Raw genomic sequence first — 12368 nt, 5'->3', positions numbered from 1 at the left:
ATAGAAAACTCTTTAAACATTAAACAATTTTAATAAAAGTTTCTGTACAATGCTAAGCAGTTTTATTTACACATAGAAAATGTAATAGGAGTAGTGTTTGAAATTACAGAACTCCTTAAAATTTCAATGGCAGGTAATTCTGGAAAAAATAACAGCATTCCATTCACAAATATTTTCAAGCAATAAATATGTATTTATAAATAGTGTAAATTTACATCAAGATTAGAAACAAAAATCACAAATCTGAAGTTTATTCCTTAGTCTATGTGCAATACATTATCTTTGTGACTTGGCTGTTAATATTTTATTTAGGAACCAAAAGTGTAATAATCTTCATGGTTTTAAAACAAGACAGAAAAACATAAAAGCAGTAAAAAAGTTTCTTACCTAACCTTTCACATTAAAAAAAAAGTTGACCAAAGAAAGACTTTAAATTGCTAACTACCTTACAAAGAAATGACCAGCTAGGCTAGTATTTTTTCCAAGGAAAATTCTGAAGGGGAAAAGATAGATGAAAACAAATTTTATCAGCCCAGAAATAGAGAAATATAAAAGAGGTTGTCTTCAAGTCAGTAGTTTGTATGATGTTGCCAGTTTTGTCAGATATATACAAAACATGAAAATTATTATTTTGTTTTTTTTTCTGAAGTTCAGCTGATTAGCTTGGTGAGATTCCTGGTGTAGGAGCACTATTCCCCCCCGCATCCAGTTGGTTGACACTCCGCACTTGGAAGGTTGCATAGACACAGTTTTCAGCCAGCAGCCTTACGAGATAGCTACAAAAACCAGTGGTGCAGAACTGGGTTACTTCCTGAATAGAAGAAAAGGTCTCATGTTTAATGTCCATGGAACAATATCAAGATGAGGCGGATGGTAATGGAGGCGCCTAAAAGGAAAAGTAAGGCAATGTTAGTAGTGCTTCTTAGTTTATAAACTGTTCATAAAATTTAAAAAATTGGAGGAAATAATTCTCAGCAGCCTTGCCACAGCCTTCTATACCATCTTCCCCCCACCTGGCTACTCGATCATAACGACCATTACCCTACTCACTGTACCTGCAATTTCCTTTTTTTGTTATTCTTCCCCAATTAGTAAAAAAATTCTTGAGATGTTGTTTAGTTTACAATTTTCAGATAAAGGCTTTTAGAACAATAAACTAACAAGTTAGTTACAATTTCACTCATGACGGCCTCAGGGATCTTTTGTTTAGTATGTTCTAGATAATTTTCAAACAATCTTGAAGACTATCCAAGAAAGTATCAGGAGCTAAATTTAAAAACAGTCACTTTCTGCCAGGTGTGGTGGTGTACCCGTTTAATACTACTCAGGAGGCCTAGGCAGGGGGACCGCTGAGAACTAGAGGCCAGTCTGAGACTACCTAGTGAATTCCACATCAGCCCAGCGAGACCTTACCTCATACCACCCACAAAAAACAGAAACAAAAACAAAAAACAAAAGCTATTGATCTGCTTGAGTAAAATGTTTCCCCCTATATATCTATCTGCTGCTTAAAATTAAAAATTGTAACTTATAAGTACACTTGACTTTTAGAAGTTAATCTTCAAATATTCCCATGTGGTTAAAATAAAATGTCAGTACAAAATTTTGAACACTTTCTGATTCACTTTGTGTACACAAACATTCTATTAATTAAGATCAAATGATATATAAAAGATTATGATAGTGTTCTAAAGTCCACAAAGGTTTAAAAATAAAATTGTAATAGTATTTAGGCTGGCTTCAACCTGAGGGGGGGGAGCAAAATTGGTATGTGAACTTCATAGGTATAATTGGAAGTGAAGGAAGAAGCATTATGAATATACCTTCATCTGATGAGCCAAAGGAAAAGTTACATATTTTATTACCTATTTATCAGGTGGCAAAGCAATACTACTGCCTCACAACCCAACTAACTATGTACTCACATGTTGATTTCACTTACTAATGTAAATTGGTCATAGACTTGCATCAGGTCCTCCATTTTGTACTGTTCTAGCACCACAAAATTTTCCAGGTTTCCACTTGTTTTTCGTGCACAATCTTGGCAATGTACTATGTAAGTCTTTCGAGAATTACTCTCATTAGTGACAAAAAGCAGGTCAAAAACCTCCACCTGTTTTATACAAATGAAAAACTGATTCAATACAGATGGTATTTATTGTACTGTTTTAGTATAATCATATAATTCTACTTTAACAGAATTGTACAGTCATTTCTACTTGAGTAGGCATGAAAAACAATACAACATGGCTGAGATCAAAACTCAAGATGTGATGGTTATGCATATTTAGAGGAGTAACCTAAAGGAATGGCAAAGTCATAAGAACTGCAGGGAAAACTTAGTGATCACTATTTTCCTTGTATGTCTTCATGACGAACTCCATTAAAGAATACGGTGTTTGGATGCTAATCCCCCACATACTGATTTTTTCAAAGTCAATGACAATTTTATTCATCTTTGCATTTGGAATATATCATCAATATCCTTATGCATGGCTAATCCCTTTTCAAGGACAGAAAACTCTCATGAGAAAACTTAAAATCCCAGAATTCACCAATTTTCATTACTACTAATGAGCAACGATCTGAATTTAGTGATCTAAGCTAAAAAAAATTGTGAGCATTCTTCAAACTATCCCTCATTGCTGTCTTTTGATAGGCTGTCCTGTGGATTTTTTCTAAGTATTAAAAAAAAAAAATTCAGTGTTTTGATAGTCCTATCACCAGGTTCTACTACAGAATATTTGTCAGAAGGAATACTTCTTACAATAGTACTGTAATAGCTTACTATCTCTGTTTTCTCCAACCACATCTCTCTGTGAAATATTCATCCAACTTTTGTTGCCTGCTCAAACATTTTTATTGGCTTCAATGATCTTAGAATAAATCAAATTCTTTGAAAGCATATTCAAGATGTACCAAGACCTGCATATTGCCTAGACAGAGTGGAATAGGCACACACCAGTATTGCTCCAACAGTCCTGCTTGCCCTTTACTAAAAACATTCTTGTTCTCTGTCCATGCTGCTCCATTAACACATGACAGTTCCCTCATCACTTTTATTTATTTGAGAAAGAGAAAGAGAAAGAGAAAGAGAAAGAGAAAGAGAAAGAGAAACAGAGAGAGCACACGCGAGAGCACCAGGGCTCCAGCTGCTGCAAATGAATTCCAGATGAATGTGCTACCTTGTGTATCTGCCTTACATAGGTCCTGGGGAATTGAGCCTGGGTCCTTTGGCTTTGCAGGCAAGTGTCTAACTACTAAGCCATCTCTCCAGCCCTCACCATTTTTATTTAAGCCCACTGAAATCATACTCTTCAAGGGATGACAACTAATTTTTTTCTTTTTCTTTTTTTGGTGAGCTCTTATTGCTAGGAAAGAAAATTATATCACTTATTTCCTCTTAGCATTTTTCTAACAGTATGTCCACCAGTACACTCATCACAGTCTCATGTATAGTACAATTAATCGTTTACAACTGTCTTCTCCAAGTAGCATATAAACTCCTCCAGACTAGACACCGCATACTTTTTGCTCCCGCTTCTCTCGACAGTACCTGGGAATACTATACATCAGTATGCAAATGGCTATGCCAAACTATATAAAGTTTAGTTTAGTAGCACTGCACAGATGGTTTCCAACCTTAAAAAAAAAAATCTCAAGACTAAACTTTTTTGCTGATTATCATCTGTTACTTTCAAAGTAAATTAATAATTAATGAAAGGTTACATCATCAGATTAAATATTAATACTGAAGAGAATAAAAGTGAACACAATTGTGATTACAGAAAAATGTATTACATAGAAATATAGATAAGGGGCTGAAGATATGGCTTAGTGGTTAAGGTGTTTGCCTGTGAGGCCTAAGGACCCAGGTTCGACTTCTCAGTATGCATGTAAGCCAGATGCTCAAGGTGGCTCAAGCATCTGGAGTTCATTTGCAATGGCTAGACACCCTGGTGTACCCATTCTCACTTTCTATCTCTCTTAAATAATTTTTTAAAGTATAGATAAAAAAGAAAACCCTAAATAGAAATCAGAAGTGCAGGGGGCAAGCAGCTTTATAAACATGTGGATAAGAACAGTTATTTACCTCACAGATGCTACAGTAATGAGCTGGCTCTTCTTTTGTCCTCCCATGCCATATAATCTCTTTTCCTGCAGCAATGAGAGCATCCCTCAATGTCTGACATTGCTTCAGAGTTCTCAGAAGGCAATACCTATTGTAGGAGAAAATTATTTGTGACCAGGAACTGAATACTGAACTTTTTTTTCCCCTTAAGAATCAGAGACATACTAATTAGCAGGGCATGGTGGCACATACCATTAATCCCAGCACTTGGGAGGCAGAGGTAGGAGGATCACTGTGAATTTGATGCTGCCTGAGACTACATAGTAAATTCCAGGTCAGCCTGAGCTACAGCAAGACCCTGCCTCAAAAAAATCAAAACAAGGATATAGTAATCAGAAATAATGCCAAGAAACTTGGGTCTGCTGTCTATATTTTACCATTACATTTAGAGGTGTGTTTTTGAGATAAGAGTCTCGCATTATAGCTGAGGCTAGCATAGAACTCACTTTGTTTTCTAGGGTGCCCTTCAACTTGTGGCAATCCTCCTGCCTCAGGCTCCTAAATGCTGGGGAGCTCATACATGAACCACTATGCCCAGGCTATTTTGTGATTTTTTTCAGATATTCTCAGACTTAAAACAAGGCAATACTCATTAGGGCTGAGGATGACAATATCAGATCATTTATAGTTGAGATTAACTGGTGCCTGCATATCACAACATAAAGGTTTTAATCTTAAATATGAATTGCTAATTTTAGCTCTTTTGGGGCAAGTTAATTAACCTCTCTCTGCAAGAGTCAACTTCCTCATCCTTGAAGCAAGGGGCTTGAATTCCTGACAAGAACAGCTATGATTCTAGTAAAGGCAAGAAGCACTACCTACACTCATTAACATCGTGTGTATTTGCTTTTAAACTCGAGTCTATAAACAGAGAAGAATTTATAGTTTCAATAAGTAGCGGATACAACATTGGTTTAACTACAGTGAAGAAAAAACAGATGTATTTCTTCATTTGCACTTGAAGATAATATAGTAGAATCACTTTACACTAACACAATTGAGGTTTTTTGGGGGGTAACTTATACCTTTTCTAAACTCATACTTAGGACTCATACAGTGGATTCACCCAATTTGTGCTTATATTCCTACAGTCTGCTGAAAATACTTAGAATTGTCTGTTAGATCCTCTTACTCTCCTGTGAAACTTAACACTGGTTTTTCATTTGAAAAGAGACTTTGTACAAGATGAATCTCTAAAGCACTTTTCAGTTCTTGGAATTTGGAAGACAATGAAAATATCCTAAAGAAATGTATTTATTGTTTTGAAAGCAAAGATCTTGTCTATTTGTTTCTGTTGTCTATTCATCCATATCCACAGCCAAAGACAGAGCCTGCTATAGATAGGATATTCACTAATTAAATATTTGATTGTCAAACAATTAAAATTCAAGGTAGAAGTAAAAACATTTAATTAATTTTTATTTCCCTATTACTTCATAAGTTACTAGGTTAACTATGTCAGAGCACACATGTATTATAGTAATCTGATGGACATGATTCAAAATGTTATTATTTCACTATAAACTTACTTAACATGTAACAACTTTGTAAGCCAGTTCCTTAAGGATCATATACCATGGAATTCACTTTTGGTTTCTGTAATTCTTGATTAACTTATTTGAAAACAATCATGCTTTACTCACTGTAGTTACATCAAACCTAACATACGTACCAGGCAAGGTACCAAGTAAAAACTAAGATTCAAACTACATCTTAGGCTCTTCAAAAGCAACTGTTCCCCTCTTTTTCCCTCAGGCACCTCTGAAGGAACAAATCTTACCCCACAAGTTTTCCAAGCAGAGCTTCAAAACAGCATTTTCCTTTATCAGGAAAATAATCTCTAAAACTATAGATACCTGTGGGAGAGTTGCAAATTCAAATATGCTCCCCCACATGAGCAGAAAAACAAAAACAATTAATAAAAAATAGGAACCAGACAGGGAACAAGTATTTGGTAATTTGCATACATTATGCCAATTAAGTTCCTTAACCACGCCACAAGATGGTTATCATTACATTACAAATGGAAAGTAATGGTCTGACAGTAGCTGAATTACTATGAAAAAAAGATACTATAAAAAAAGATAGTTGAATTAGGAGTTTATAAAAATAGAGAATCTCAGGTTTCTTCACTGTCACACTATACTCTGTTGGATTTTTTTCAGATCCAATTCTTGTTCCTTCCCTCCCTATCTTTCTAGCGAAGAGGAGATTCTTAGGCGTGGTCACAATTTCTTCAAAATACAAAGTCATTCTGACTCTTCCATTCTTTACTTAAGGAATGAATATTCAATCTCCAAGGATACTAACTACTTTGGCAGTTAAGACTACAGTTTATAGTAAATCAGGAATAGTATGATTCAGGAATTATAGCTCCATAATTTTTGTGTGCTACTAGAATTTTAGAAAACCTTAGTTTTATGAAAATGAGTAAAAAAAAACTACAGTTCTGTCCTGCGGTTGAAATGGAAAACTTAGAGATGGGGGCAATGAGAAGACTGAGAAATCAATGTTTTCAATTGAATAATAAGGAAAAATAACCAGTAAGTAAAGAGATTCAGGGCTAATATCCTGAGGAAGACACAGATACAATATTCCTGACCGAACAGAAAAACCTTTGTTCATCCCTGCATTTTGATTTTATGTAAAATCTGAGTATAAGAGTCCCTTCCTCCCAAACACTCAGCAACAACAACAAAAACTGAGTTGAAGTTTTATTTAATTTTAGTAAGTCATACCTGTTGGTAATTTAGAATTTGCTAAAAGCAAAACAATGAATCCGTAGCTAAACTGTAGATGAAAAATGCTTTTTAGCATAAATGCATTTTAACAACAGCACCAGAAATTAGAAAAAGTCAATTCTTTGACACGCAAACCCTTTGTTTTAGCTGTTTGTTTGAAAAACCACACAAAAGGTGAGGGACAGTTGAAGGTGGTGTGCACACCTCTAATTCCAGGAGGTAGAGGGAGGAGGATCTCTGGAAGTCTGGGCCTTGAATCCAAGGCAGCACCAACTTGGTAAGTTTGAGGTTACACAACAGAATCTAATCTAGCCAAAAACTGATCTGAAAAGATGAAGCTTGAAGTGAGATGGTATCCTAAAGGATGACTTCACAAGTAATAGAATGAAAATGTACAATACAGTCAACACATGGGCAGAGATAAATAGATTTAGATGTCATTGACACTAAAAGGAGGCGAGGGATACAGAAATCTTGGTAGTTTTCCAATACTGTATTTGAAATTTCTGAATTTGAAGATAACTGAGATAAGAACAGGAAGAGGAGATAAGGGAAAGGTACCTTCAATGAAAAAGGAATGTTATTTAAAACAAAACAGGAATATCATAAGGCAATACAGGATTATTGTGATTGTGCGGAGAACCATTTTTCCAACAAAATTTCAAACAAGTTTAAAAAAAAATTTTTTTTGTTTATTTTTATTTATTTGAGAGCAACAGAGAGAGAGAGAGAAAGAGGCAGGGAGGGAGGGAGGGAGAGGGAGAGGGAGAGGGAGAGGGAGAGGGAGAGGGAGAGAGAGAGAGAGAGAGAGAGAGAGAGAGAGAGAGAGAGAGAGAGAGAGAGAGAGAGAGAGAATGGGCGTGCCAAAGCCTCCAGGCACTACAAATGAACTCCAGACGCATGCACTCCCTGGTGCATCTGGCTAACGTGGGTCCTGGGGAATCGAGCCTCAAACCAGGGTCCTCAGGCTTCACAGGCAAGTGCTTAACTGCTAAGCCATCTCTCCAGCCCTCAAACATCTTTTTTTTTTTTTTTAAATTTATTTTTTGGCTTTTCAAGGTAAGGTCTTACTCTAGCCCAGGCTGACCTGAAATTCACTCTGTATTCTCAGAGTGGCCTTAAACTCATAGTGATCCTCCTACCTCTTCCTCCTGAGTGCTGGAATTAAAGGCATGCACCATCATGGCCAGCTCAAACATCTTTTAAACAAAACTTTAATTTTAGAATGAGGTTTCTGGGGCAAAACAGTAATGGGAATGAAGCCATTAATGATACTATATAGAAGTTAGGATAGCAGAACATAGGGGATTCCTTTAACATTCAAAGGACAATGTGACAAATTTCTAAAGTAAGTTCTCAAATGACAGTTGGAGAGAGATGAAGCATGGGTAACCAGATACGGCACTTTAAAATTCTTAATGGTTTTTAAAGAATACCCCCAGGTAGCCTGCTTGCCCTGACAGGTTCTCTTACTATAAAAACAAGCCATCACATGAGCCCTCAAAAATTTATTATTTATTTGCAAGGGGCGGGGGAACAGAGAGAGTGGACACACAGGGCCTCTTGCCACTGCAAATGGACTACAGATAAAGTGCCAATTTGTGCATCTAGCTTTATGTGGGTATCAAACCCAGGGCATCAGGCTTTGCAAGAAGGTGCCTTAGCTGCTGAACCATCCATCTGTCCAGTCCCTAAACACTCTTCCTACTTGTCACTTCAAGATTCTTTTCTCCTGTAACAGCTGGCACCAGAATATCAGTGAGGCATCTAACAGGTTCAATTAAACCAACCACATGGCTGAAGATTAAAATCTCAATGATACAATTAGTGGATTAAAAACTTTAACGTCCAGAATAGAAAAACAAGCATAAAATATACTAGCCGTAAGAATATGGACTTTAGATTTTATATGGCCAAGTTTTTTTAAAAACATCATATATTAAACTCCAGTGGCATATTAGAAGAACATCATGAATTAGGGTATCCATGCTAACTACGGAATGGCTTTGGACATCATCTATGCATAGAGTTAGGGGAAATTCAGTTATTGGGACTAGTGGTTATTGAAACAGTTTAGGGGTAGTAGGGTCCTGAAAGCAATGAAATGTCTTGGAGCGTGTAGGGGGAAAATCTGGGTTTTCTTTTTCTTTTTTTCTTAATCTCTGCTTCCTGGGGATCCTTTTTGAGAAGGCCCCTCCTAGAGATTGATTGCCCTTTCCCAGAAATCCTGATTCCAGACACCTGACATCAAGACCTCACTGACTAGACTAGCCACCCATTCACCGGCTCATAAAAAAAAAAAAAAAAAAACCCATCCTGAGTCTTGAGGTGGTCTTCTCAAGTCTCATCTTGCTTCCTTGGATAAGAGCTCTGCCTTTCTTCCTTCTTTTTAATTTCTATCTATAGTCTAGTAAAATCTTTCTGTACCTTATCCTCTGGTTTGTGGATTCCATCTGTTGAATTCATATGGCAAGAGCCTGGAGGCCTCCGATTCAGTGGAAGTTTTGTGTCACCAATGTCAGTCTGGGACCCTAACTTATTGTCTACCCAACAGCAGAGATAAGGCTCTGAGATGTCCTCAAGCTATCACAAACAAATAATACTCTAAAGTTTCCATATCATTATGACCAAACAGTTGTAGAACATCTTGTAATTAAAGGGATAGTAGAATTAATACATTTGTTTCAATTTACATTTAATTATTATATTCATTATTAAGTATTATATAGATAAGTTAATAACTGGTAATATGTATGAAAGAAAAAGTTTCAAGTGAGAACCAATGTGAGTTCAAGACCACCCACCCTGAGACTACAGAATTAATTCCAGGACAGCCTGGACCAGAGTGAGACCCTACCTCGAAAGAACAAAAAAAAAAAAAAAAAAAAAAAGGGGGGGGGAATAGATTCCCTTTAGGAATCAAATTCCAGCACTCAGATTCTCCTTAGGAATCCCATTCCCTTCAACTCATGGGTGCAGATGAGCCTCACTGGTGCTAAGACTCATGCTAGGCTCCAGAGCCTGGATAACTATCAGCAAGTTTCCTCTTCTCATAGTGGTGGCACTGACAATCTCTTATTTGGGCTGAGTCTCAGTTTTAAGTGTGAGCACAGTTACAACCAAATTGAGTACACCTTGCCTACTCCATCCAGGCACAGTGCCAAGTACCTTCAGAATGATCTCCAAGCACCACAAAGCAGGTGAACACAGAGAAACATCAAACACCATTGCAGATACTAGCTTAATACAATTGTGTTAGGAAGACCTGATCAATGTGCTATTTCTATCCAGATGGGAAAGCCCCTAGAAGAAGACTGCCATGAGAGCTATCTAGAGGAAACTTCAGAGACAGAGCTTAAAATAATGATTATAAATATGTACACAAAACTTACAGAAGACAGAGATAAACACATGAATGAAATCTTGCATTAAGGTGGTATGGTGAAGTGAGGCCAAGAGCTAAGAAAGGATCAGGAGTGGTGGCACATACTTTTAATCCTAGCACTCAGGAGGCTGAGGCAGGAGGATAGCTATGAGATCGAGGCCAGTTGAGACTATATAGTGAATTCTAGGTCAGCCTGGGCTAGAGTGAAACCCTATCTCAAAAAACAAAAAGAAATTTTCACATAGTTGATGAAATCTATTATTTTTTTTGGTTTTACATGCTCTCCTTTTATACTATTCAACTTTGTATGTCTTAGATATGGCAAATAATCTTATGCTTATGAAGCATATCCTTATAAAAATATTTAGGTTGAGAAGCTGAGGTACAAAGGGATTGCTGTGAGTTTGGGACCAGCCTAGAGCTGTACACAGGGAAAGACCCTGCCACAAAAAAACCACCAACAACAAAAGAGGCTGCATTGCAGAAATCTGAAAACACTTACTAAATGATACACTTAGATAAAAAATTATGAAGTTGCAGGACCCTTATAGTGCCTGCAAGTTATTTTTACGTGTCTCAGCCAAAAAGTGTGTGTGATATGTCTATACAGACTGCTTAATTAAGTAAATGTGGCCAGAACTTATGTTATGCACCAAATGAGGTAATATAGGTGTGTCTTTACTGATTTTTTTTCCATTTTTTTCTGTCAGGTTAAAAATGTTTCAAATTAATATTTTCAGGGAAAAGAAGGTTAGGTATGGACAGCAATGTGTTAAACATTAATTCTATATATTTTAGAGGTGAGTAAGATATTCTAAAATGGAATAAAATATCTTTATATTTCCTTACCAGTACTAGGGATTAGATCCAGGGTCTTGGGCATACTAGGCAAGACCTCTACTATGGAGCTACATATACTCCCTTCCCTACACCATCTACGAACAGTACCAAGTACCTCCAGAATCATCTCTAAGTACCACAAAGCAGAAGAAAGACAGATGAACACAAAGAAACATCAAGTATCATTGCAGATACTAGCACAACACAACTGTTAGAAATAATAATGTTATAAATATATTCACGTACATAAATGTCATAATGAAACTCATCATTTGTATAATATATGCCATCAAAAATTTTAAGAAATAATACTTTGTTCATATAAACAATTAAATGAAACAAAAACGTTCAAGTTTTTAAAATTTATTTCTTTGAGTGGCTATTGTTGTGCTTCTAAAACAGCTAATAGTTCAGAACACTCTATAACCTGAGCAATGATTACTTATCAGCCATCTGAGAGCTATAAATATATAATCTCAAAACCCCTTTCTAATACAAAAGAACCATGCACTCTTCTAACAGCTTAAAACAAAAGTCTAACTTATCTGGGAAGACTTCAAACTCTGTCTGCATGGCTACAGCTAACAATGTTAATAATAATCATCATCCCATTCCCTGTGTCCAACCCATTATATCTTTGTTTTACCTCATAACTGAATTAACAAGCACCAATGTCCCAATGGATGGCACATGCCAAAGTCTACCAATAAAGATTTCCCTATAATCAGCACGACTAGTTGATCATTAAGTGAAGTCTATTTTACCCTCTATCTTCTCTATCCTTATCTAAACTGTAGCAAATACCTCCTAATACATGTCTATAAGTCATCTGTCTTCCATTTAAGACTTCCCTTGCTGCTAAGCAATCTATGATGCAACGTTGTTCATTATAAATATTAAAAATCTGAAGAAGCCAGGTGTGGTGGCGCACACCTTTAATTCCAGCACTTGGGAGGCAGAGGTAGGAGGATCGCCGAGAGTTTGAGGCCACCCTGAGACTACTTAGTGAAATCCAGGTCAGCCTGGGCCACAGTGAGACCCTACCTTGAAAAAACAAAAAGGGGCTGGAGAGATGGCTTAGCAGTGAAACGCTTGCCTGTGAAGCCTAAGAACCCCACTTCGAGGCTCAATTCCCCAGGACCCACGTTAGCCAGATGCACAAGGGGGCGCATGCGTCTGGAGTTCATTTGCAGTGGCTGGAGGCCCTGGCGTGCCCATTCTCTCTCCCTCTGTCTCTTTCTCTCTCTGTCTGTTGCTCTCAAATAAATAA

The 12368-nt window shown here is 36.8% G+C and overlaps 1 protein-coding gene across 5 annotated transcripts in view; it reads right to left on the bottom strand.

Annotated features, from left to right (window-relative positions):
- Window positions 1–561: 561 nt before the first annotated feature.
- Window positions 562–12368, bottom strand: part of Kdm6a (lysine demethylase 6A) — a 189039-nt gene continuing 177232 nt past the window's right edge. For 4 of the 5 annotated variants that reach the window (XM_004665765.3, XM_004665769.3, XM_004665768.3 and 1 more), the window contains 3 exons: window positions 4094–4220; window positions 1943–2113; window positions 562–886 (listed from right to left, as the gene is read on the bottom strand). In XM_004665765.3, coding sequence (XP_004665822.1) covers window positions 857–886; window positions 1943–2113; window positions 4094–4220 — 328 coding nt within the window. In that variant the 3' untranslated portion in view covers window positions 562–856. Of the gene's footprint in view, window positions 887–1925; window positions 2114–4093; window positions 4221–12368 lie in introns of all 5 variants that reach the window. The other variant, XM_004665766.2, reaches the window with a different exon arrangement.

This window comes from Jaculus jaculus, chromosome X (assembly GCF_020740685.1).
Source record: "Jaculus jaculus isolate mJacJac1 chromosome X, mJacJac1.mat.Y.cur, whole genome shotgun sequence".
Classification (NCBI taxonomy): Eukaryota; Metazoa; Chordata; class Mammalia; order Rodentia; family Dipodidae; genus Jaculus; species Jaculus jaculus.
Note: the sequence above shows the minus strand (reverse complement) of the source record. Positions and strands in the feature narration are given on the sequence as shown.